The 24787-nt window shown below is 56.6% G+C and overlaps 1 protein-coding gene across 1 annotated transcript in view; it reads right to left on the bottom strand.

Moving 5' to 3' along the window:
• Vav2 (vav 2 guanine nucleotide exchange factor) overlaps positions 1-24787 on the bottom strand; it is a 128882-nt gene that overhangs the window by 42414 nt on the left and 61681 nt on the right. Inside the window, exons 6-7 of the mRNA XM_013029377.1 lie at positions 11386-11476; positions 10571-10639 (exon numbers count right to left, since the gene is read on the bottom strand). Of these exons, the coding sequence (XP_012884831.1) occupies positions 10571-10639; positions 11386-11476 (160 nt within the window). The remainder of the gene's footprint in view (positions 1-10570; positions 10640-11385; positions 11477-24787) is intronic.

Genomic DNA, 24787 nt, shown 5'->3' with positions numbered 1-24787 from the left:
TCTCAAGCACGGTGACTCTTCCCCTGCCACCTGCAACCTCTGCGACTGACAACACTGCGCGGGACCCTCGGTAACAATCCCCGCATGTCTGCCGCGGTGCCCCCTCTGCCAGTGGCTTGCCACGTGCTTTCTTCTGAGCCTTTGACCGTACTTATACACCTGCTGTGGCTGTTCATTTCACAGCCAACTTGGATGGGCAAGGCAGTGCCCAGACAGTGGGTAAAGTCTGACTCCTGGATGTGACTCCCAGGGGATTGGGGAGGGAAGGCCTTAGCCCTACCCTCGAGCGGGGCCTCATGTTCTCTTGCCTGTGGATGTTGGGGACTCTGGTTCTTGGGCCCCTGGACGCTGGGCCCTACACCAGCCCCATCTCCCTATCTTCTCACCTGTGAACCTCCGGGATGGGATCTGGTGGTGGGCAAAGGGGTCACTAGCGTGCACCCTTCAAGGGGTCTGCTGGAGCTCTGGCCGGTTGGCCTCGGTTGTCTGCACAAGGCCACAGATGCTAGGGCCCCACTCTCGTTTGTCCCTCATGGGAATACGTCTCCAGTTTCTCTCAGCTTTTGACTTGTGTCCAGTGAGTACATACCCATGCGTGTGCACACACACACACACACACACTTTGTAATGGCTAGCCACTTAGAAGTTAGCTTGACCATATCACAGGGGAGAGTCACAGCCTGGATGCAGGGTTTGTAGTCCCCCAGCACCCCATTCTGCAGCAGGGTAACCTGAGTGGCAGAGAGGTGAGCAAACAGGTCTCCATTCAGTGGCCAAAGCCCCCACTGTTCTACCGTGAGACCCCCATGGAGAAGCTATGGGTGACTGAGGTTCAGGGGGGCTCCAAGCCCCACACCGATGTACCCAGAATAGGATAGGCCTTAGAACTTAGACATGGAACACCTCAAGAGAGCCCCCCTTACACATGCTCACCATCTTGTCCTGAGCCGGCCTTTCCCTCCCAAAGTCAGGACTCGAAGGAGTCATTGTTTTTTCTTCTTTTACTTTAGTGCCAGTACTGGGGCTTGAACTCCGGGCCATGTACTCTCTTGGCTTTTGTGCTCAAGGCTAGCACACTAACCCTTGAGCCACAGCTCCACACTTGCAGCCTTTTGCTGGTTCATTGGAGGTAAGAGTCTCATGAACTTTCCTGCCCGGGCTGGCTTCAATCCATGATCCTCAGATCTCAGCCTCCTGAGTAGCTAAGATTACAGGCGCAAGCCACTGTCACGCAGAGAAACCCCCATTTCTTTCGGAGTTTCACACATCACTTGGCACCACTTCTCCTAATTTGCCGGTCACTGGGGTTAAACGCAGCGGGAAAGCTGGGGCCAGCATGTTACTTGGGGCTGTGAAGCCTCAGACAGCCCTGCAGCCCCCATGCCCGCCTCTGAGCACCCGAGGCTGCCAAGAGCTGGCGGGAGACTCTGCTCCCTGCAGCGTCCTCGGCTGACCCCTCTGCACAGTGCCAGGGGAACGCTCAGAAGCGGACTTCCTACCCGCGCTGATGCCAACCTGCATTTACACCAAACACTCTCCCGACCACTGTTTAATTCAGGTCAATGAGCATTGAGAATGCAGACTTGCACATTATAATGTTCTTAGACATTATAAATTCATAGAACCAAAATTTCACTGTGCATCAAAAAAGAGGGGGAAATAAAAGGAGTGGTCAAGAAGTATTTTTTGCTGAGTGCCAGGGGCTCATGCCTGTCATCCTAGCTACTAAGGAGGTTGAGATCTGAGTATCACAGTTCAAAGCCAGCCTGGGCAGCAAAGTCCGTGACCCTTTTATCTCCCAGTAACCACTAGAAAACTGGAAGTGGTGCTGTGGCTCAAGTGGTGGATTGCTTGCCTTGAGCTGAAGAGCTGAGGGACAGCACCCAGGCCCAGAGTTCAAGTCACACAACTGACCAAAAAAATTTTTTTCCAAGAAAAAGAAAATTGAGACTCAAAATATATTTATTAAAACAGTACTGAGCAGCTTGTGGTTTAAGCCTATAATCCTAGCTATTCAGGAGGCTGAGATCTGAGGATCACAGTTGGAAGCTACCCTGACAAGTCTATGACACACACACACACACACACACACACACACACACACTATTTCTCTCTCTCTCTCTCTCTCTCTCACACACACACACACACTCTATTTCTCTCTATCTCTCTCTCTCACGCACACACACACACACACACACACACACTCTTTTCCCCTTGGGTTTTCGCAGTGTCAGGGATGGAACACAAGTCCTCTCCCACTGAGCCACACCTCAGCCTCAAACAGCAGCGTGTGGAGGCACTTCTGGTTTTGGGGGGGAATGCGAGGAGCCCGCGGACTTGGTGCCGAGGTGGTCACAGCCCAGCTGTGGCCTTCTGAGGATTTAGGGATCTGCTGACTATGAGAAAAGCCAAGAATGAATGCAGGAAGAGGCCTGCACCGGGCCGGGCCGCAGCTGCCCCTCCCTGCCCTGGGACCCCCTCCCCGCTCCCGCCCTCTCCCTCCTCCCGCCCCCGCTGCTGCCCCGGCAGTGATGCTCAGCCCCAGCAGTGATCCCTGTCCTCACCGTCGGCCGGAATGGCCCAGCCCAGAGAATGAACCCCGTGGACATCCCAGGCCTCCCCTCCCCAGCCTGCAAAACCACAGGAAACAAACAGATCAATTCTGCCCTCTGGTCCTGGCACACTGGCATTTATAGAAAACATAAAACATCCTCCTGGCAGGCCCCGGTGCCCGCCGCGCTGCGCGGCCCCGGGCCGGCTGTGGCTGGCAAGGAACTTGTTACTAAGGAAACGGAATCGGTCCTCGCTGGGCCTCGGTGCCACCGGGCAGTGGTTCGTCTCAGGACTGGGGAGCGGGGGGGGGCAGTGGTTCATCTCAGGACTGGGGAGCGGGGGGGATCAGTGGTGGGTCAATGTTTGGGGACGGGGCTGGGGCCAGGGGACGTCTCCTCCCCGTACACCCCCACCCCGCCCTGCACATGGCTCCTACTCTGTCATGTGAATCCTACTCTGTGACCAGCAAGGCACTTCCCCTCTCCCAGCCTTATCTCCTCACTCAACTACAAGATGGGCCTTGAGCTCAGCCTGTGGTGTCCAGAAGGCCTGGCCTGTGGCGTCCAGGGCCTTCATGAAAGCAGAGACCAGGCCTGGCAGGCTGGGGAACAGAACAAACCCATCCATGATCACTGCTCCTCATCACCGCCCCCCCCCCACACACAGGTCATCAAGTGATGTGCTGCCCTATCATGTCCCTTCTGAGGAACCTGGAACAAATCAGGCAAGTGGTGAAGACACACTCAGCCCACCTGGCATGGATGAGGATGCTGCTTGGAGATCACCACTGGGATGGGTTTTGTAGAATGAAGAGGAGTCTAGCAGTCAGTACAGGAGATGCGTAGGTCACAGCACTTAAGTACCACTGCTATGATCTGCTTGTTAAAAGCATTATACATTTGGGGCAGGGGAGGAGCACTGGGGTTTGAACTCAGGGCCTCAAACTTGCTAGGCAGGTGATCTACCACAGAGCCACGCTCTAGCCTTTTTTCACTTTAGTTATTTTTCAGGTAGGGCCTCAGGCTTTTTGCGTAGGGTCAGCCTTGAACCAAAATCCTCCTGCCTACAGTCCACATAGCTGGAGATACAGGTGTGTTCTACCATGCCCAGCTCATTGGTTAAGATGGGATCTCAGTCCCTCCCAACACACATCCCAGGCTGGCCTCACACTGTACTCCTCCCCAAGGACCTGGGATTATAGGTGTGAACTATAGTGCCTGGCTCTCTACAGCCATATTTCTGTGGGTTCAAGTCAGTGCTGACTGCAAAGTGACAGGAGAATGCCTTGAGCTCCCCACTCCATGCTGCCCCCTCCTACCACCGCCCAGCCCAGCCCAGCCAGCTGCTCTCTGCTGCCCGCTGGAAAACAGCAGCAGGCCTGGGCCCGTCTTTAAGGCGCCCCTTCCACTCTGCTTCCATGCCCTGCAGAGACCATGTGATACAGGAGCAGAGAGCCCCCATGGCCACTTGGCCCCGAAAGCACCGCGGTGAACTAGCTATTACAGGTGGAGATACGTGGGCATCCTGTCCGCGGGCTGCACACACTGAACGTGTAGCAGAGCGGGGCTGGGGCTGCCCCGCGTACACCCGTAATGGGGAGGCTACTCAAGCCCCAGGCCAGGGACAGCTGAGGCCTGCCATGGCCACGCCATGCGGGAGAAGCAGGCAGGCGTGTGGAGACAGGACCGAGGGCAGCGGGCAGGGCAAGGCCACCAGCCACCACCATGGAAGTGACCCAGAGGGTGGAGAGGAAGTCCCACCCCTCCCCAGCTCTACAGCCACCCCTGGCTGACCACAGCACAGGAGGGCTGGGCCATGCGCACAGGCCAGGCTGAGACCCCACTGGGCTCGGGACTGGGCAGGGATGGGCCTGGCAGACAGGGCAGTGTGGTGAGTCCCTGTTTTGGCAGTCTGTACTTCACAAGACTGTCCGGACAGCACCGTCTCCAGGAATCCGCCTGCCCTCCTGGACTCACAAAGTGTAGCATCACTTGATGGTGGGGGGCGGGGGGTACTTCAGACCTGAAGCCACAAAGGTGCCAGGTGCCAACCTCATGCCAGGGACAGAGGCAGACTCACCACAGCCCTGACACTGGCAGCGGTGGTTAGGTGATGGCCTTCTGCATCAGACAAACCAAACACAGCTCTACCCTTAGCAGCAGTGAGCCCTGAGCCAGTGTAGGGCTCCATCTCCCTGCCCTGCCCGGTAAGAAGGCACTGGGCAGCCCAGGACCATCAGCTCATTCCTGTAATTCTACCTACTCAGGAGGCTGAGATCTGAGGACCACGGTTCAAAGCCAGCCCGGGCAGGAATGTCTAGAAGACTCTGATCTCCAATTTACCACCACCAAAAAACAAAAACGCTAGAAGTACAGCTGTGGCTTAAGCAGCAGAACAACAGCCTTGAGTGAAAAGGTTAGGGACAGCACCCAGGCTCTGAGTTCAAGCACATGTTCTCTCTCTCTCTCTCACACACACACACACACACACACACACACACACACACACACACACACACAGTCTCCTTGTGTTCAGTACGGTACATACAGAAAACACCTGGCAGAGGCAAGCTCCTTGCAGACCGGCCTCAGGCATTCCATGTGATCAGTTCCCATGGTCAGGCCTCTCACATACCCTGAGGACCAAGACACCCTGGAACAGTGTTTGAAGGAAACATAGGATGCCAAGAAGCAGCCCAGATTAGGCCACACGTGTGCTCTGTGTTTGCTGCAGGCCACGGGGAGGCTGCCCTGCCCATGGATGGTGCTGAAGAAAGCAAACCCTGGCCACTCAGCCCCCACCCCCCACCCCAGTAACGCTGGGCTCCTGAGAACTTGGGGGCAGTTTGTAAATACTGGCTTTGGGCAAGGTGGGCAGAGAGGGGCTCCGGTTGGGATGAGGGCTCCAGGCAGGGTGCAGGGAGTTACTCTCTGTTCCCTGGTGCTCAGCTGTTAAGGGGCGCTGCACAGAGAGGCTGAAGCCCAGGGTCCGGGCCATTCCCAGGCTACTGCCAGCAGTCTACACACCCCAAACCCACAGGAGCACCTGTCCACCCATTCACCTTCAAAATGACCCCCAACGACGCCAGTGCGGGGTGTTGAAAGCTGCGGAGGTGTTTCATGACTTATGAAGCACGGTCCTACGCAGGCAGACAAATGACGGTCCCTGCTGTGGCACAATGACACGGAAGGACAATGACATCACAGCCAAGCTGAGCAAGGCCACCACACCGACTGGACGCTCACAGTGACAGCCGGCCGGGAGGACAGCACCACTGCGGACAGAAGCTGGGGCCCTCGAAGGAGCTGAAGGGACACGAGGCAAGGTCCACGCGGGCCACGCTGGCCTGAGCCCAGGCAGACGCTTGTCCGGGCTTTCCATGGCACTGGCCTTCTGCCCACACAGCGGCCACGCCCCGTCTGAGATCCCTGCCTGTGGCGCTGTAGCAGAGTGGCCTAGGGCTCCGGGGCCTCCCCTTCCAAGCTCTAGGATGCTGCCATGGACCAGGCCACGACAGGCCGCCCCGCACGCAGCCTGGGAAGGTGGGGTAGGGGGGGCTCCCTGCTCCTCCTGCGTGGACAGAGGCCCTCCTTCGGCACTCTGGCCTCATCAGCACCCGTGAGGTCCTGCAGTGAGAGCGCTTCCTCGGGACGCATCCCCGGCCCCAGCACCTCTGCCCCGCACGCTCCCACCCTCCCTCTTCAGAGAAGCCTGCGGACCCCAGCCCATGCACCCCCTCCCCACCCTGCTCTGCTCCTGCGCACGGTGCCTAAGTCTCCCTGCCCCCAGAGCAGCCGTTATGCAAATTCAAGGTAGTGATGGTTAGAGCAATTTATAAACAAGCCTCTCTCCTTTTGGGCTTCTTTTGCTTAATAAAGCACTTTTAAGTGGCTATATTTTTGTGTTGGTGTTCTTCAAGCAGCTGCTCTTATTATTTTGATTACACATTATTCCGTGATCTCAAGGGCCGGCTTAGAAAACTTGGAAAACTAACCCTAGTCCAATGCAGCTGTTCACAAAGGGAGGGGGGGTGTTTCTGCTCCTGGGAAGGTGGCTTGGATCCCAGGCCCCTCTGCACCGCCCGCTAGCCCAGGCCAGGGCTGCCAGGGCACCCTGCAGGGATGACTGGAACCAGGCTGAGAGAAAACCACACCCCGAGTCAAGAGAATGCGTGTAACAGAAAAGACGGCCGGTCTACTACATCTGCCACAGATCCATTAGGCTCAATGAAACATTATTCTTTTGTTGTTGCTGTTTTTGTAGGACTGAGGTTTAGAACTCGGAACCTCGTATTTGCTAGACTGGCACTCTACCACTTAAGCCACAGCTCCACTTCCAGATTTTTGGTGGTTCATTGGAAATAAAGAGTGTCACAGTTTCCTTCCTAGGCTGACTTTGAACCATGATCCCCAGATCTCAGCCTCCTGAGTAGCCAGGGCTGCAGGCGTGAGCCACTCATGACAGTTCATTTTTACCATTGCACGTTCACCCTGGCCCAGCCTCAGACCTCTATCCTCCTTTTCCTATGCCTTCCACGTGGCCAGGATCAGCTCAAACCAGACTCATTTGTGAGGCCCCATGTTCAAACTCCAGTACCCCAAATCATCATCATCATCATCACCATCGTCATCCACTTTTTCCTTTCTACTTTCTGACCTGGCTAATCACATACATGGCTCACGTTTGACTTGGCTGCACACCTAAGTTCTTCCTGACAGATAGCCTATGGCAGCCCCAGCTCACCCTGAACCCAAGGGCAGCATCCACCTTCCTAGTGGCCCCACGAGGCAGGTACAGAAAAGGGAACTTAGGTATAGTAAAGGCTCCAGAGTGCCCCTGTAGGAAGAGCCTACAGTGGATATGGGGTTCCGCCCTCAACAGACACCCAGCGCTGGGCCAGGGGGGCAGAGGCAGCCTGTGCTCACCCCTCGTCAGCCCCGCCACACTGTGTGCTCTCACCTGCCCCATACAGTGTAAGGTCTCAGGCCACGGGCTGGCTCACCTCCATTTTCACACTCCAGCCCCCTGGCCCCTGCTGGACAAACATTGCTTAGAAACCAGGTGATTGATGAATGAATGAATGAACACTAGTCATCACAGTCCTTCACTGGTCCAAACCCACACCCACCAAGCACCCTGGGGGAAGAGATAGGCCACCTCTGAGACTCAGTGCCCACGTGCGGATCTGAGGCTGGGGTGGCCAGGAGAGTCCTGTGGACTGGTCTGGTCTGCCCTCCTGGATGTCTGTGCCTTTCTCCCCAGCCGCCCTGCCCCCCTCTCCCCTCCCCAGCACAGTGTAGGTAAGAAATGGCAGATCTGTTTGTACAACAGCTAAATATCAATACCAGGTCCACAGAGACAGGATGCTAGGAAATCTTGCTTTTCAGTGAAAGGAGAACATGAAAAATTTATTAAACTAGAGCCACTGGGACCAAAACCGCAAGTTAAAGATTCAAATTCATTCCCCTCCCTGTAATTTATGGTCTGCTTTTTGCAGTAACTGCAATCCTAAAGATTAAGAAGGCTCATTCGTAATGTCACAGAAGACCACTGGGCTGGGCAAGGCCACATATCCCCAACTCATTTTGCCAGGAGACCAATGCCATGTTGTTTTAGAGCAAATAAAAGGCGGGGGGGGAGGGGGGGAAGGCTCCCAGGCTCAAGGCCTGACTCACCATGTAAAAAATTCTCAAAACTAGCCAGGCACCAGTGGCTCACGCCTATAATCCTAGCTACTCCAGAGGCTGAGATCTGAGGGTCGCAGTTCAAAGCCAGCCCAGGCAGGAAAGTCCCCAAGACGACTCATCTCCAAGAAACCACTCAAAACCCCAGAGGTGGCGCTGTGGCTCAAGTGGTAGAGTGGTAGCTTTGAGCACACAGAGGCTTAGGGGCAGCGCCCAGGCCCTGAGTTCAAGCCCCACAACCAACAACAACAAAAACAACAAAAGGCTTTGCTACAAATCCTCAAGCTGAACATGTCCCACAAGCCGCTGGGAAGGGGCCTGCCTGGCCTGCGTCTGCCCCCCACTGGGAAGGGGCCTGCTTGGCCTGCGTCTGCCCCCCACTGGGATGTGAGTGTGCCCAGTCCACACTCAGATTTCCCGCCAGAGGCCAGTAAGGCTGGGGATCTGTGCCTTCCAGAAGCATCCCTCGTAGCCAGCAGAGAAGGACAGCAACCTGCAGCCCTGGTTGTGGAAGGCACACACCCCCCAGCCTGAGAGTGGAGGTCTAGGAGAGATGGCACCACAGGATCCACCCTCAGCACTGGCCTGTCTCCCAGATCTCTCAGGGCACGACTTGGGGGCACTCTGTGGCTAACGGGTCAGTGACGTCTCTTCCTCAGAGCTTTTCCTTCTCTGTCAAGTGGAGAAAGCAGGTGGGCAGGTGTCACCTAGAGCTGTGCGGTGGGGAGCAGGCGCACTGGCCCCCAACGCTGTCGTCCTTCCTGGGTTGCCATGGCTGGCTTTGGAAACTTCTGGTTTGTAAGAGACATTTAACCGCCTAATCCTGCTATGTTCCCTAGATGACCAGAGGCCCGCTGAGGGTGGGGGCGCTGTGGGTGGCGATGCCAGCCAGGTGGGGCACGGGAGGCCTCCCAGAGCAGGGGCCCTGAAGACCAGGATGTGGAAGATGAGAAACATTTCTGAGGTGAAGAATGCCAGGAATGAGGGAGGCGGAGGGGAGCAGAATCCCAGCCCAGTGCTCAGTAAGCACTGCCTCTACGGGGAGCAGAGGACAGGCCTCAGGCCCCTGGACTCCCTCCTTGGGCCCGTTCTTCCGGGAGCCCTTCCTTCCGCTGGCCCTGGGACTCCATTCCCCACTGGGTCCACCTGCTACGGAGGCCCTAGGTGTCGGAATACACGCTTTGTGAAGTTTTCTACGTCTCTCTCCAACTCCTGAGACTGGCCGGGGTGCAGTGGGGTCTGGACAGAGGAAGGCTCCAGGCCCTGGCATACCATTCCTTGTTCCTCCCCCTTTGGAGTGCTCTGTAACCCACGAGGGGTTGACCAGATGTCCTACCTGTGGATTGACCGTAGACCCTGTGACCGCCTGCTGGGGGGAGCTCGACTAGGCTCGCTCTGGAAAATTATTTCACAGAACTGCACGAGACTGGGCAGCCAGGTGGCTGCCTGTGCTGAATCTGGGCTGCCTTTGCACTCATATAGTGAGAGATCCTGCAGGAGCAAACTCACTGTGCCCTAGGGGCAGCTTCGGGGGTGCGGCGGGCCCCATCCCCAGCACAGAGGCACAGCCACAGCCAGGGAGGGAGCTCCATAACCAAGCATTACTTTCCCCTGCCCAGCCTGAGCTGAGAGGAAGGGGGAGAGAGAACTGGTAGGAGGCTGCCCAGAAGGAATGCACAGTTTATCTATGAACAAAGAAACACTGTCTCAGACAAGAACGAGGCAGGCAGGTGGTCAGGAAGCCCAGAGGGGCTCCAATGAGCATCTGGGGGGGTTGCCCGGGGGACACAGGGGACAAGCCCAGGGCTGGGTATGTTGGATCCCTCCTCAACAGGATGGAGTTTCTCATGTCTTCCATCCCAGCATCCTAGCTCAGCCAGGCCTCAGGCCCTTCCCTGCCAACAACAGGCCTGCAGAGCTACGCCAGGGACTTTAGGTCCCTTTAGAGAAATAGCACAGCTTGGAAATGGCTGTGCGCAGGTGTAACTAAGAAATCCTTAAAGAGAGACAGATATGTGGGTAACGAGGGGTCAGCAAGAGATGGGGACACATCTCCCCCACTGCTGCCACCCCACAGAAGTAAGAACCTTCCCCTCTCCCCAGCCCCGTGCAGGAAGCCCACAGGACCTGTGGCCACCGGCTCTACCACCAGTCAAGCTGGTGGCCTTCTAGAAGGCAACGGCTGTGTGATTAGGGCTGCCCGTGCTTGACACTAAGAAGCAGCCACCGCCAAGGGCAGCTCTGCCTGGAGGGTGGTGCCGGGCTCCCCTCGAATGCTGGGCCCCGGGGACCTCTTGTCACCCCTGCCCTGTGCCTTCCGTCTCCCTCCTTACTCGGCCAGCTCCTCCAGGCTGCGGTAGACGTCATCATCGCTCTCCGCGGTCTCCTCCGAGGGAAAAGGCCTGTGGAGAGAAGGAGGTGTGAAGACAGTTGCAGATCCACGGCTGGCCGGCCTGGGGCTGCCCAATCGATCCCAGGGGCCTGTGTGGCCCTGGAGAGCATCACAGGCTTGCAGGCAGTAGACACTGAACACCAGGGAGGGGCTGAGGGGGAAGCCCTGAGCCACAGATGGGAATCAGCCCCTCCAGGGGCCCCAGACCCCCCACATTCCACTAGCAAAGGAGGGTCCTGGGCAGGGGGAGGGAGAGGGAGCACCGGCTTTTGTCTTTTGTCACCATGTTGCTGTCACCTGCATAGCAGTCACATTGTGGAAACTGGATGTAGGGTACCCTGGACACCCTACTGTTCAATGCGGGGTGGGGGGACAGGTGGCCAGCACCAGCTGCCCTCCCCCAGGAGAACATGGGTGGTGGGAACTCAGGGAGGCTGCCTGCCTGCTGACAGCACAGTCCTCAGGGTCCAGCCCATAGTCAGGACAAGCCCTGACAGGCTGAAACCAGTCTCAGCTGCCCTAGTGTGAGGCTCTGCTGTCTCCTCCTGGCTCCAAGCAGGCGCAGTGTGCAGACCTGGTCTAAAGGCCATGACTGGAAAGCTCTGGTCACCAAGAAACATGTCAAGGGAGAGGTCCTTCCTGCCACCACAGCCACAGGGGCATGCCACAACTGCACCACTGCACCAACCCCTCCGTCCTGGACCGACTGTGTCCCTAAGTGGCCTGACCCAACACTGCACCCCCTCCAGCCAGCACCTGAGGGCAGCCGACGCCTCTGTGGCTGTCTTGGCCACCATCTCCTCACTGGAGGACCCCACCAAATGAACTGCCTCCAAGCTGTCAAAACCTAGAGGACAGAGTTGGGAGGCAGTGGCTCACGCCTGTCATCCTAGCTACTCAGGAGGCTGAGATCTAAGGATGGAAGTTTGAAGCCAGTTCAGGCAGGAAAGTCCATGAGGTTCATATCTCCAATGAACCACCTGCCCCCATCTTAAGTCTCATACTGTCAAGGGACTCCTGCATGCATGTGTAAAATTAAAATCTTTTTCTCTTGTGTCAACTGAACTCATAACCAGCGAAGGTTCTAGGAAGGATGGAAAGAAGCAATGACTCATTTCCTACAGTCCCAAATTTTCACCTTCTTGCCACCATCTACAGCTGACAGGGAGGCTCCCGTGGGCAGAGCACCCTGTGGGAGCTGGGCACAGGCTCCCGAGGGACCATTAGACCAAGAGGGAGGCCAGGCAGAAAGCCTGGGGGAGGCCAGGCCAAACCCACGCATCTCTCAGAGAGACACTTGCCTGTTTAAAAAAATCCAACCTTCCCAGGCCCCAGTGGCTCACGCCTATAATCCTAGCTTCTCAGGAGGCTAAGATCTAAGGATCGAGGTTCAAAGCCAGCCCGGACAGGAACGGTCATGAGACTCTTATCTCCAAATTAACCACCAGAAAACCAGAAGTGGTACTGTGGCTCAAACGGCTGAGTGCTCACCTTGAGCTGAAGAGCTCAGGGACAGCGCCCAGGCCCAGAGTTCAAGCCCTACAACTGACAAAAAAAAAAAAAAAGAAAGAAACAAAAAACTCCCTGCAGCCCCACAGGCCAGTTCAAAGACAGCAGCCTTGCTCTGTGCCAGTGGGAAGTGTCTCCTCGCCAGGGGTCAGGCTGACAGTCACAGGACACAGACATTCAAGCAGGACAGGGGCTGCCCTCCACCAGCGAGAGTGCACGGAGCTGGGCTGCAGTCCCAGGCCAACCGTGCTGTGTCACAGACCTGCAGGGGACCTCAAGCCTGAGGCCTCTGGTCCGTGTGCCCCCGACCCCATGGCTCCAACCTCAGTAGCCCACAGATGAGGACACAGTGTGCTCCAGATGGAACTCTCCCGGTGGGCTCCATCCCGCTCCTCGATGCCACTCTAGCCTCACACCCATCACCGTGACGGTGGAGGCATGTATCCTCGGGTCACAGGCCACCATGATGCCCTGGCTAGCAGGAGACCCTAAAGGAATTCCCTAAAGGAATTCACTCTCCCCTACCATACGACAGAGCACAAATCTCGATGCAGAGCCCTGCACAGGGCTGAGCAGCCAGTGTGGTAACTTATCTACCAGCCAGCTAAAGAACTGGTCCCCACACAAGTGACCAGAGAAGAGGCTGCAAAGACTCATCCAGGCTGACTTAGACACCAGAGGCAGAGCGCTTTCTCCCTTTCAGGCTGAAACCCCACTGCCAGAACAGGCTCCCTGCGGTCCTGTCTCTCTCCAAATGTCACATCAGCCATGTCCACTCTCTCCAAATTTTCACTTTATTTTTTATTCTTTATATTTTTTTGTCAGTCATGGGACTTGAACTCTGGGCCTGAGTGCTGTCCCTCAGCTCTTCAGCTCAAGTCGAGCACTCTACCACTTGAGCCACAGCGCCATTTCCCATTTTCTGATGGTTAATTGGAGATAAAGAGTCTATGAACTTTGCTGCCCAGGCTGGCTTGGAACTGCGATCCTCAGATCTCAGCCTCCTGAGAAGTAGGATTTCAGGCATGAGTCACCAGCACCTGGCTTGAGAATTTTTTTTTCATTTTCAAATTAACATATATTTTCCAACTAGTACACAGAAGCTAAATCTGCTCCAACCCCAAGTATCAGTCTCATCTGGGCTACTTCCTGTCATCCAGGAAAATTAGCTCTGGAGACATCATTACAGCCCCTGAGCCCTGTTCACCAAGAGCATTTCTGCATCTGGGTTCCTAACAGAAAGGTGGTGTCGCGGGGCGTTGGCTGCTATAGAAAGATACAGGTGTCTCGCACCTGTCAATCCTAACTACTCAGAAGGCTGAGATCTGAGGATCTCAGTTCAAAGCCAGCCCAGGTAGGAAAGTTCATAAGACCCTTATCTCCAATTAACCACCAAAAATAGGCCAGAAGTAGAGTTATGGCCAGCCTTGAGTTAAAAAAAAAAAAAAAGCTACAGGATAGATAGCAATTAGGTCTCTAGTTCAAGTCCCAGTATCAGTGTGCATGCATGTGCGTGCACACACACACACACACACACAGAATTGGTGCCCACCAAAATAACACAATAGTAATCTCAAGATTTGTGGTCTCAATTTCTTGAAATGAGCATGCATGAATGATTTTCCTAAATTTCTCCCTGCTCTGCCTCTTCCAGTATCCCAGTTCTGCACCTCTTGTTGTCTCCTTCACCTGCCCTGCCCAGCAGAGACAAAACACAAGACTGTTAAGATGAGAAAAATTATACAGCATCACTCTGTGGGGCCACAAAGGCCCTAGAGAGTGGAATTGTAAATCCAATTAATTTCTGTCACAGCCAAACAAAGACAAGCCGATTGCCAGGATGGGAAGAGCAGCAGAGAGAGACAGCCTGCCAGGGCCATATAGGACTCAGAGCCAGGAGGGGGGGGGGATCTTTATGATGAGGTGAAGGCTGTACAAGCTAGCTGGCCCCCTTCCAGTCCTCTCTCTCTGCTCAGCCTCCATTGCCTACTCCACCTCCAGCCTATGCACAGCTCAGCCCGTGCCTTGCCCTCCCATGCACCCAAATCCTAGCATCCTCCAGGCTTAATGCAGCTCCACTCATGTGAGAAGGTTTGACCACTCTCTCAGCCCTGGTCTACCACTAGAATGGGGTGGACGGATGAACCAACAGATGGTGGGTGGGCCAACAGATGGACAGATAAGTGCATCAGTAGACAGTGGGAAGGGTAGTTGGGTGAGGTGGATAAATGGGTGGGTGGGTAGATAAATGGATAAATGGATGCATGGCTGGATAGACTACAGGTGGACAGATAGATCAATAGGCAGATAGCTACTTGAGTAGATGGGTGGGTGGATGAATGGTGGTTAATGAGTGAACAACTGGACTGGACTCATAGATGAGAGGCTAGATTCATAGATGAGTGGGTGAGTGAGTGGGTGGGTACACAGTACGTGGATGGATAAATGGATGGAGAAAGTGAATTATTGGGTAGATGGATAAATAGATGAGTTGTAGTTAGGAGCTGGTGGTGGGTGGATGGATGGATGGATGGATGGATGGATGGATGGATGGATGGATGGATGGATGGATGGATGGTAGACGATAGTAAAAGTCTAGAAGGCTAGACAGGTGGTAGAAGAGTAGTTGGGTTTGCAGGTGGCTAGATTCATGGGAGGATGGACAAGTGGACAGATGGATGGATGTAAGATAGAATAAGCATCTCAAGAAGCACTAGTGGGAAACCACACACCATTAGCAGAGTGGGGCCTTAGGATGGACAGCCAGCCCTGCCCTGCATCTGACCAACAACTGAGGACACCTCCATAGCAAGGGTCAGCTCCGACCAGCTGCAGCCTCCAGGCCAAGACAGGGCTGGAGGTCACAGCCGGAATCACCCTGCCGTAAGACCTAGTCCGTCTTCTTCTCAGCTGACAGCAGACTGCTCCATCCTCATCAATCCCCAGCTGCCCCCCAGAGACCACAGTGAGTGCACAGAACTTGTCCTGAGCTGCTCAAGCAGTGGTCAGACCTGGCCAGGTCCCTCAGGAAAATTCATGTCCTTGTGCGGGGCTGCCCCTACACCCATGCCAAGACGACACAGATACTCACACAGGAAGCAGAAAAACCGTCCAGTGAGAAATCTTGACATACCGCAGCCCAGCAGGGGCTCTCCCCCTCAGGCTTCCACAGCACCCTGGCCTCCCTCTGAACCTATCGGGCCTCCCACCCCACAGTCCACCGTGGCATCCAGCTGCTGTGACCCCGCACGGGCAAACCTGCACAGAACAATCCCAACCCCATGCCAGAACCAGACAGTCTCCAGCCGGAGTATGAAGACTTGAACACGGAACACGTGAAGGGGTGCTTGGGCCCAAACCCTAAAGAGAGAACAAAAGAAGTGTGATCTCCCCTTCTCTGCTTCCTCCCTCCTGGTCCTGAGCCAGCCGTCAAGACTTCCTGGGGAGAACAGCTCACCTCCCAGCTGAGATCCATGCAGGAGGCTCCCTTGGGACATGCAACATCAGTGGACTGTGGCCTCTGCCCAGTGCCTGTACACGCCACTGTCCTCCAGCGGTACGGAAGAGACCCCGGAGTTTGGACAAGCAGCAGAGCAGATGGCACAGGCCCCGGAGCTGAGGGCAGGGAATACAGGCCAGGCCTGACTGAACCTCAGGACCTCAGCAGGAGGCAGATGGTTGGGATTGCTTCCTGGGGAGCCCTGAGGACCTGGTGTCCAGATGTGTGTGTGCATGCACATGTGTATGTGTATACATGCGTGTGTATGTTTGTGTGTGTACTTGTATGTGTGTGTACGTGCATGTGTGTGTGTGCCGGTCCTAGGGCCTGAACTCAGGATCTTAGTGTTGTCCCTTCACTTTTTCACTCAAGACCAGCACTAGAGCCATAATCTATGGCTTTTTAGTGGGTTATTTAGAGATGAGAGACTCATAGAGGACTTTCCTGCCTGGGCTGGCTTTGATCCTCAGGTCTCAGCCTCCTGAGTGGCTAGGATTACAGGTGTGAGCCAATAGTGCCCAACTTGAATGCTTTTTTTTTTAGGGGGGGGGGATCGGTCATGGGGCTTGAACTCAGGACCTGGGTGTTGTCCCTGAACTCCTTTTCGCTCAAGGTTAGCACTCTACCACTTGAAGTCATAGCTCCATTTGTGGTTTTCTGGTGGTTAATTGGAGATAAGAGTCTCATAGAGGGGCTGGGAAGGTGGCTAAGTGGTAGAGTGCTTGCGTTGCATTCATGAGGCCCTGGGTTCGATTGCTCAGCACCACATATGCAGAAAAAGCCGGAAGTGGCGCTGTGGCTCAAGTGGTAGAGTGCTAGCCTTGAGCTGAAGAGCTGAGGGACAGCGCCCAGGCCCAGAGTTCAGGCCCCACAACTCACAGAGTTTCCTGCTCAGATGGGATTGGAACCACAGTCCTCAGATCTCAGCCTCCTTAGCAGCTGGAATTACAGGTGTGAGCTACCGGCACCTGCTCCGACTTGGCTTTTATGACCAAGTAGCCAGAAAGCAAATCCCAAACAGCCACCCTTCCCCAGGCAGGTTGTGGCACAGGGCCCAAGGGAGAGGGCTAGGTGTTCACATCTGTGAGGGGTGAGGGCGCAGCCGCTGCAGTGTGAGTCTCCGTGGGAGCTCTGGTATCTGGAACTGCAGCTCAGGGACTCTGCAAGGGCAGCCTGAGCCCCCGGCCCTGCAGGCCTCCTTTCATGAGCTTCAGATCCAGTTGGAGGGCAGCACGGGGGGCTGGCCCCATCTGGCAGAGGCCGCCCCTGCTCCTTTAGTCCAATCCACCAGGCCTGCTTCCCAAGGAACTCCTCCACCCGACAGGATGTCCCTCCCACAGCCCGCAGACCAGGTGTCCGCTCACCCTGAGCCGCTGTCCACCAACAGCCAGGCCCAGAGCCAAGCACTGCCCTCAGCTCCATCCTCCACCCACCCAAAAACTGAACACCAGAGAATCTGAAGCGAACTCTGCCATGGCCTCTGACTCACTGCATTGGGGAGGAAGGACGGGAGAGGGGGGACACTGGAGCCAGACATCATCTGCAGGTGAAACACCTGCCTTGGCTTTGCCTCGCGAAGCCCCAGTTCTCTCAGCTGCAGAACAGGGGGTGGGTGTGATTGTGTAGATTGAGAGAAAGCCTGTAAGGGCCTAAGCTACAGTCCCACGACCTCTGAGTGTCCACTATGCGGTGGGGCATGTGACTCTCCATCTTATCCCATGAGTCAATCTGCCGTAAGACCCGCGCCTCCACTCCCAGTCTCTGTGAGCAGCAGCTCCAACTTGGCTTTGTGTCCTCAACAACCAGAATCTGAATCAGCCACGAGCCTGACACTGACCACGCCCAGCCTCAGCCACAGCCTCAGCCTCAGCGAAGCAAGCGAAGAGGAAGGCCAGGAGCCAGATGAGAACAGAGGCTGGCTGGGGAGGCTGGAGCCCTGAGACAGACAGGCAGGCAGACAGACAGACAGACACACACACACACACACACACACACACACACACACACAGCACACACAGAGCACAGGAACTGGATGACAGCCTCTGGTACCATGTGCCAGGGAAATCAGCTGCCAGGCAAACTTGAAAGGCACATGGGGAGCAGCAGCCCCAGGACTGCAGCCCGTTTAATTATTCAGGGGCACCTGGGCAAGCCTCCTAATTGGTGGGAAGGCCTTGAAGCCCCAGGGTCCTGCTTATTAAAAACGGCTTTCTGCTAAACCGCCCCAACTGTCAAAACAAACACAGAGACAGACGGATCGGACCACTGTCAAGAACCCACCAGTCAGTCCAGAGGCCCAAGGCATGGGGCAGGGGAAGGGGGGAGGCCACCGCTCTCTACCACGCAGGTACCACAGGACAGGACTAAGGGGTGCCGTACGGAGGCACTGAAAGCAGGGATGACAGCCCCAGCCTGGGGAAAGCAGAGGGGACTTCCTGGAGGAGGCAGGAGGCTGGTCTGGAGAACAAAGTCAGGCAAGGTGCAGTGGGAGCCCTGGCCAGGCCCCTTTCCTGGGTCCCCAAGGGATGCAAGTGCCAGCCTCAGCTAGCTTACTCGTTAAAGGAGAAAGGAGAAACCAGCCACTCGCCATTTGTGGAAGAGGAAGGGACTGAAGGCGGCAGCCTAGGCGGAGGGGATACACGGGTCAGTGTGGCAAAGGAAGAAAGTGGGTGGACTGCAGGAGAAGGTGCTCACTAGCACCAGAATCTCCAACCAAAATCCCTATGGAACTGGGTGCTGGCAGCTCACGCCTAATCTGAGCTATTTAGGAGGCTGAGATTGGAGGATCACAGTTCAAAACCAACCTAGGAAGAAAAGTCCCTAAGACTCTTGTCTCCAATTAAGCAGCAAAAAGAAGTGGAGCTATGGCTCAAGAGGTAGAGCATCAGCCTTGAGAGGAGTTCATAGCACTTAGGGCCATGGGAGACGGGAGAGGACGCACACTAGAACTGATCCCAAAGGCCCCAAGTGACCCTGGATTCCCAAGAGGCTGTGTCTGCCTTCCTGTCTGGAACCCCACAGGCAGAGGAGGACTCGCTGACCTCATCAGTCAGTTCCCTGCCCTCCCCCATCCTGGGGTGAGGTGCCCAGCCCTGCCTGCAGACAGTGGGCAAATGTGATCTCTCAGCTGCTCCACTGAGGTGCTTCCGGTTTTCCAACCTGCCTGTCAGGGAGCGTGTGGTGGACAGCAGAGACCCACTGGGCAGCCACCCCCAACACATAGGCCCAGCCCCTGCAGCCACGCCACCATGGCCTCTCTGCAGAGGACACTTCCCATCTGACAGAAAATCCCAGGACCTTGCATGGATGACCAGAGTCACCCACACAGCCCAGCTGACAACGCAGCTTCCCTTCCAGCCCACCTGGCTCCAGCCTGTGGGTGCCTCCGTGATTGGAACTCAACACTGCAGCGTGCTTCCTGCCCAACACAGGACTGCCGCCCAGGTGAGATGGGCCAGGCCTGGCAAGCCTGCACCGAACCTGGCCGTGGGCAGGTGTGGTAAGGAGTCTCGGGACCACAGATGACAGGTGGCAGCCGCAGGAGGACACTAAGGCTGAGGCCTGAGTCTGTTCAGGGACCTGCGGCCCAGCTCAACACTCCGCAGCCCACACTGCCTCCAGTTCCACGGCGGCAGCGGAGGAGCTCTGAAGGCTCACTCCCGGCTACGCTGTGTATGTGTCACACGTGTGTGCGTGCACGTGCGTCCACATATGCACATGCAGGTCCTCCAGGAAGGACTCAGGCCGGCAGAGCTCTGACTGGGTTCAGCAAGGCACTCTGAAGATCCCAGCCTCCTTCCGGCTCGTAGGTCTGCAGCCACCTCCAGAACCATAAGAGCCAGAGCCAGGCTGCCTGGTGTTGGGTGCTGGGCACCGATAACCAGCTTGTTGGGTTTATGTCGCCTCCATCTTGTTGGAGGCACAGAGGGTCCCGGGAGAGCACATGTGAAGGGCAGGCCTTCTTCCTTCACTGACACATAGAGTTGGCATGGAGGGCAGGATCTGCTCGGCAGTGAGGATTCTGGGTAATCACCTAGTCCCTGTGAGACCTCAGGCAAGACCCCTTCCCTCTCTGTGCTGCCAGGGAGACAGGGTGACCCAGCAGCTGGAGACTCTGGTTCCCCCCACACACATACTTCCTGCTTACTCCTCTGCTGGAAACAAGGGTCAGCCTGGTGGCCGTGGCCTTGGCAGTGGGCCTGGAGCTAGGGCCGCTCCCGCAGGCACTCTGCCTGACTCCAGGGCAAGCCCAAGGCCCGCCCTTCTGACGGTGGCAGTGCCCACGAGTTTACCGTGGTAGCGTCTCTGGGTGTAGCTGGGGTGCACGGTGGCACCCTGCAAGCCATTTGACTGACGAGCCTCCAGAGCGGATATGGGGGGGGTCTCTCCTCCAGAAGAGCTCTGTCCAGACTTTTCTACCCGAGCTGGCTTCAAACTGTGATCCCCAGATCTCAGCCTCCTGAGTTGCCAGGATGACAGGCGTGAGCCACAGATGCCCAGCCTCTCTTGAATGTTTACACTGGGGGAAGAGCAGTCGTGGAGAGGTGCTGGGCTGGACAGACAGCGCTCCCACCAAAGGGGGAGCTTCCTGTCTCCATCCCAAAGACCACACAGGCCCCGAGAGATGGAGAGGGCTGCTCAAGGAAGGAAGGGTGTGGCAGAGCTGACTGGGTGCCAGCACCACACCAGTGGCCACATCTGGTTGCCGCCAGCCCAGCCCCTCCTGCTGGCCATCCGTCCCTTACTGCCGCCTCCTCCTACCATCCGGGCTCCCCCACTGTCCCCCAGACTTCCACAGCAGCCCCACACTGGTGCCTCCAGGTCCCATGGAGCCATGGAAGGGCTTTGTCCGGAATCTCAGAAGCCACTGGCTACTTACTACAAACCCCTCACACATAGGAAGGCCACCAAGCCACCCTCCCCACTGTCCCTGGTCCCCCCACCCCTGCAGACACCCCTGCTCAAAGTCTCTGTCCACGCCCCTCCCTGCCTAGATCCACCTGCAGCCATCAGCCCGAAGTCGATCTTGGTGAGGGCAGACCAGCAGGGGGACCGGCTCTGACCCCCACCTGCTTCCTCTGTCCACCTGTCCCTGTGACCTGGAACCCAGGGTTTGCTCTACCTGAGCCTGGAGGCCCAAGCAAGGCCCAGGCTGAGTTGCTACCTAGCTGTTACTGCCCCAGCCAGTGAGACTCGGAGTGTGGGAGCTGGTATCACAGAGGAAGCAGGCCAATGACCCAGCGAGGGGACCTGGGAGCCAGACGCCCACTTGGACACCCTAAATCCAAAGGTAGACTCTTCTGCCTCCCTGGACACCCTAAATCCAAAGGTGGACTCTTCTGTCTCCCTGGACACCCTAAATCCAAAGGTGGACTCTTCTGCCTCCCTTGACACCCTAAATCCAAAGGTGGACTCTTCTGCCTCCCTGGACACCCTAAATCCAAAGGTGGACTCTTCTGCCTCCCTTGACACCCTAAATCCAAAGGTGGACTCTTCTGCCTCCCTTCTCTTTAGCAGGAACTCAAGTGTTTTACCCACTTGCCACGCAGGGTTCTGAAAGGAAAGGAGAAGCAGGCCCCCACATCAGGCCGGCCCTCCGCAGACACATCAGGACCAGGTGGCCTGCGCACTTGTGTCAATTAAAACCATCTTGCTGGCAATGTGAGCCGCTGAGAAGATGAAAATTGCCACTTCCCATCCAAACAGTCCAATTACTTGGAATTCACAACACAACACCAGCTGGGAAAAGGCATGGCACCCACTGGGTGGACACCAGAGAGCAGGTCCATGTACGGGGGGGGGGGAAGGGGGGTGCTGGCTCTAGGAGGGAGCCACATGTCCCCAATCAGGGAAAGGCAGCCCAGGGGAGAGGGCAGCAGAGGAAGGAGGACAGCCCAGGGGAGGGGCAAGGACAATGGGGGGGGTGAGGGGGGAGGAATGACAGGAGGAGAGGAGAGGGGGAAGGGGAGGCAGCTCTGGGGAAAGGCAGCACCGGGCACTGGCATGGGACCTCTTCCTTTGGCTAGAGCTCTGAGACGCTGGTGGAGGTGAGCCCCTACCCAGAAAGCCATAGACTGTTCTGGAAATGTACACAGAATATTCTCCAGACTGCAGTTTTCCCACTCAAGCCCGCTGGCTGAGGGGCCTTCAGTACCTTTGACCTGACTGAGACCTTCCTGAAACAAGGTCAGGGCTGGAAGTCAAAGGCGCCGCCCTCACGACGGGGGAGGCAAACTCAGCCCATCCCAGCTACCCAGCAAGGACCTTGCTGCATCCAGCAGCCTCCCAGCCACCCTTGGACAACTGCAGACAAGGAGGAAAACATCAGGGAGAGGCTGGCGGTTAGCCATGGCTGTGGGTTCTTTTAGTCTGAAACCCCCCAGGGTGCCTGGCCCTCCCGGCGGGCGGGAGCCCCGTGGTGGGGGTCTTGACTGTCCAGGATGGAAGCCATCCCCGGCACCCACGGAGCACGGGAAGCCCAGGGACCACGCTCTCCACACGGCCAGTGACATGTGAGCAGTTTATTTTCGTCGTTTTAGTTCAGAACGTTCTGTGGTACTCAGATCTGGGTCCGGGTGTGTCTGGTACTCGGAGAATCTGTTTGGAAATGTAGAAGGGTGTTCTGGCTCATGTGTTTCTCCACCCAAACCTCAGCCTGACCCTTGCCCCCTGACCTCTGCGCCTTGCCTACCGAGCCGGGAGGCACCGACACCAGTCCAGTTCTCAGGAGCGACGGTGGCCTGTCCAGGCAAAGGCCCACACGTGACTCAGCCTTAGTAAGAAAAGCAGTGCAGCCCCTGCCGTGGCCCAGAGAAGCCAGGAGAGCCCAGTGTGACTCCACTGGCCTCAAATGTCCCGCACAGGACAAGAATGGACTAGGAGTGGCCAGGCCTGGGAACAGGGGCACCCACTTCCCAGAAACAGGGTTGGCTTCTGAGAGCAAGCTAGACAGGGGTAGTGCTGCTAAACCCTCACCCCCAAAGGATGGCATTTGGGGCACATGGATTGCATCTCGATATTTAAACAGTGTGTGGTGGGCTGTCCCAGCCCTGCAGTCCCAGGAACAAAGCCAGCTCTGTCCCCAGGGACATTCAGCCCCACCAGGCCCCATGGGGGTGGACACAGAATGGGAGGTGACCTGACACACAACTGTGTGCGGGAAGCCTGGTGGCCACCCCAAGGACCCCACAGGCCCCCACCTGTGTGGGACCCCTATCTGTGTAGGACCCCTACCTGTGTGGGACCCCCTACCTATGTGGGATGTGACCTAAACTCTAAACGGAAACAACACAAACTGCCTTTGTGTCCTTTTTTGGAGAGACGAGGGTGCTGGTCCTAGAGCTTAAACTCAGGTCCTGGCCATTGTCCCTTAGCTTTTATGCTCAAGGCTGGTATTCTATCACTTGAGCCACAGCTCCACTTCCAGCTTTGAGGTGATTAACTGGAAATAAGAGCCTCTCGGACTTTCTTGCCCAGGCTGGCTAAGAACCATGACCCTCAGATCTCAACTTGCTGAGTAGCTAGGATTCCAGGTGTGAGCGCCCGGTCCTGGGCCTATGTGTGGCTCCAGGAGAGAATGACCTTGCCTGGCCTTCCTCAGTGTCCAGCCCAGCCTACATTCCTAAGTCGGCAGCCAGAGCACCCCATCTCTGCCTTCACCCTCTCACATTGCTAGCTGACCCTGGCCCTCTTGAATCCCCTTCTCATTACCAACTTTAGTACCTCTACAAACCCCCTTTGCCACTCACACTCCCCAAGCCCAGGGTTTAGAGGGAAATGCATCCTTGGCAGGGGCGGGGCACCCTTCAGCCCACATCAACGCCAGCCTGTGGCATTTGTTCCAAGAGCCAAGGGCACAACAGAGCAACATTTAGGCCCAAGGAAGGGACGAGAGGCCCTGCCCAAGGTCATCCTTCTAGCCTCAGTCAGTCTTCCCTTCCACATCGCAATCTGCAGGGTGGGCTCCTCCACCTGTGCCCCCATATCGGCTCCCCCAGAAGGCAGCTGGTAGCAGGGCACAGAGTCAGCCTCCAATTCACAGGCCTCTGGGCAGTGTAAGTGGGGCTTTCATAGCAAACCAGCTGCTAAGGGAGAGCGCAGGGGTTGCAAAGGTTGGGGGTTTTGGGGGTACTTTTCTTGTTTGTTTTCCCAAGGACCATGCTGGGCTCCTATCAGCCATGAAGGATTCAGGGTGAGTCCTCAGAGCCCTGGGCTGGGCATGTGGCTTTTCAGAAAGGAAAATGCTGAACAAAACCTCTCACTGATGAAGAACATTGGAAAGTACTTCTCAATGAAGCCTGGCTTGAGCCCGGTGAAGTGCGGTGGGACCCCAGAATGCTCAGGTCCCCATGAAAATGCCAGCCAGTGCTGGGGCACAGGAAGCACTCATCAAGGTGCCGGCCACCTTGGTCTCACAAGAAGACCTGCAACCTGATGGAGAGACCCTGTCAGGGGCTACATAGAGAAAGCTCTAGAATGGCGCTCAGGCCAGGAGGGAAAAAGTCAGAGTGAAGGAAGTACCCCCATCAGAACAAGGACGGGGGCCGAGAGCCAGAATCTGGCCAGGCGCCTCTCACACTCAGGAGACTCAGTCCTTCCCTCGGCCCACAAATCCTCCAGCCTGGCCTCCAGCTCCCTTGTCCCAAGCACAGCACCTGGGGGCAGTACGCAACTCTGAACACTCCAGGAAGGCCTGGGTCCTGCCAGGCTTTTGTGAAGCCCTGTTGGTGAGGCGCTGTGTTCCTGGGGCCTAGGCCACACACAGGGAGGGAAGCTGGAAAAGAGGTGCCCGGCGGCCACGCACCACACACACACAGGGCACAGTGGCCTCCCTGCTGGCAGCACTCAGGGGCTGCTGTCACTCATGGCTGCTGGAGGATGATCCAGGCTCACTTCTGGATGCCACACCACACACCTTCCTCACTGGCTGGTCTAACCTGCTCTGCTTGCCCTAATGAACAGCAAGCCCAGAGGCTTTTCTGTGCTCTGTGAGCCTACTGGTCAGTCCGGGGGGTGGGGGGGGAGGCCTGCACACCATGGGCCTACTGGTCAGTCAGGGGGAGGGTTCTGCACTCCAAGGGTCTATTGGTCAGGGGGGGGGGGGGAGTCTGTGCTCTGTATGTCTACTGATGAGTTGGGAGTAGGGGTCTT

Source organism: Dipodomys ordii, unplaced genomic scaffold, assembly GCF_000151885.1.
Source record: "Dipodomys ordii isolate 6190 unplaced genomic scaffold, Dord_2.0 Scaffold118, whole genome shotgun sequence".
In the NCBI taxonomy this organism is placed as follows: domain Eukaryota; kingdom Metazoa; phylum Chordata; class Mammalia; order Rodentia; family Heteromyidae; genus Dipodomys; species Dipodomys ordii.
This window is presented reverse-complemented; position numbering and strand designations above follow the sequence as displayed.